General features: G+C 34.1%; 1 protein-coding gene across 1 annotated transcript; it reads left to right on the forward strand.

Moving 5' to 3' along the window:
* Positions 1-270: 270 nt before the first annotated feature.
* On the forward strand, positions 271-615 carry LOC109217177. Its single transcript, XM_019381403.1, has one exon. The coding sequence runs from the start codon at positions 271-273 to the stop codon at positions 613-615; it is 345 nt and encodes a 114-aa protein (XP_019236948.1).
* The last annotated feature ends 490 nt before the right edge of the window (positions 616-1,105 follow it).

Genomic DNA, 1,105 nt, shown 5'->3' on the forward strand with positions numbered 1-1,105 from the left:
GTCCTGCACTTATTACTATCGGAGTGACATTACTCCATTAACGAAAAGAATAATGAAAAAGTAAAAGAAAAAAAGGAAAAGGAGGAAAAGCTACTCAAGAATAGAATAAAAAGATAAAGCCACCTCCACCTTTTCTACACAAAATCCATAGTTACTCAAAGCCAAATCTTGAAGCAAAGCCTAATAACTAATCCTCTCTTTTTCCTCCCTCCCTCTTCCTCAAAACCCAAACCCCATCACAAATTAAATCTCTCATTTTCATTCCTAATAATGGAAAATTTTAGATCAGTGTCAACAAGGGAAGGAAGAATGCAAAAGGCAGCAGCAACACCAACAAACATGCAAGATTTAAGGAGTTATAGTACTTCTCATGTTCCTTATTTTTCTATGGATAAGGAAGTGAATAAGGTGAAAAAGAGCAATAATAATAAGAGCAAAGTGATGTCATCTTCATCTATAAAAGGGTGGAATTTGAATGATCTTGAATTGCAAAGAAAGAGAAGAGTTGTTGGATATAAAGCTTATGCTATGGAAGGTAAGATGAAGGGTTCAATTAGAAAAAGCTTTAGGTGGATCAAAGATACTTGCAACCATGTTGTCCATGGATGGTGGTGATCAATGTGATGGAAACGTGTCGCAAACTCTCTAAAATGTTGTTGCACCTGTGTCGGATCCTTCAAAATACACTATTTTTGAAGGATATGACGTGCACCCTTTTTTGAAGAGTCCGAGCAACATTTATAAACAACGGAAGCAAAAAAGCCAGAATTACTTGCATCCTACTTTGTTACGTACGATTTTTGTCATTTCTTTTCACGTTTAAGCATTTCCAGAAAGATTTTTCTTTCTCAAAAAAAAAATAAAGAAAAGAAGAAGAAGAAGAAATTTATCAGATATCTGCAGCCTCGATCTCTCAATTGAGAACACGAATGTTGGTTTAGCGCGTTACTGGGTAACATGAAGGGGTAATTTGGAAATGGAAAGCTAGTAATTATCTTTTTTTTTTAAATTATTGGTGATTTATTTTGAAAGATATGTACGTATGTACATCTAGTTGAATATTATCTGCCAATTTTGCAAGTCAAATTTGACTCTTTTTTTATGT

Source organism: Nicotiana attenuata, unplaced genomic scaffold (genome assembly GCF_001879085.1).
Source record: "Nicotiana attenuata strain UT unplaced genomic scaffold, NIATTr2, whole genome shotgun sequence".
Lineage (NCBI taxonomy): Eukaryota > Viridiplantae > Streptophyta > Magnoliopsida > Solanales > Solanaceae > Nicotiana > Nicotiana attenuata.

Bases quoted from the DNA above. Each gene is read 5' to 3' on its own strand.
- LOC109217177 (XM_019381403.1), top strand. From the start codon at position 271: ATGGAAAATTTTAGATCAGTGTCAACAAGGGAAGGAAGAATGCAAAAG.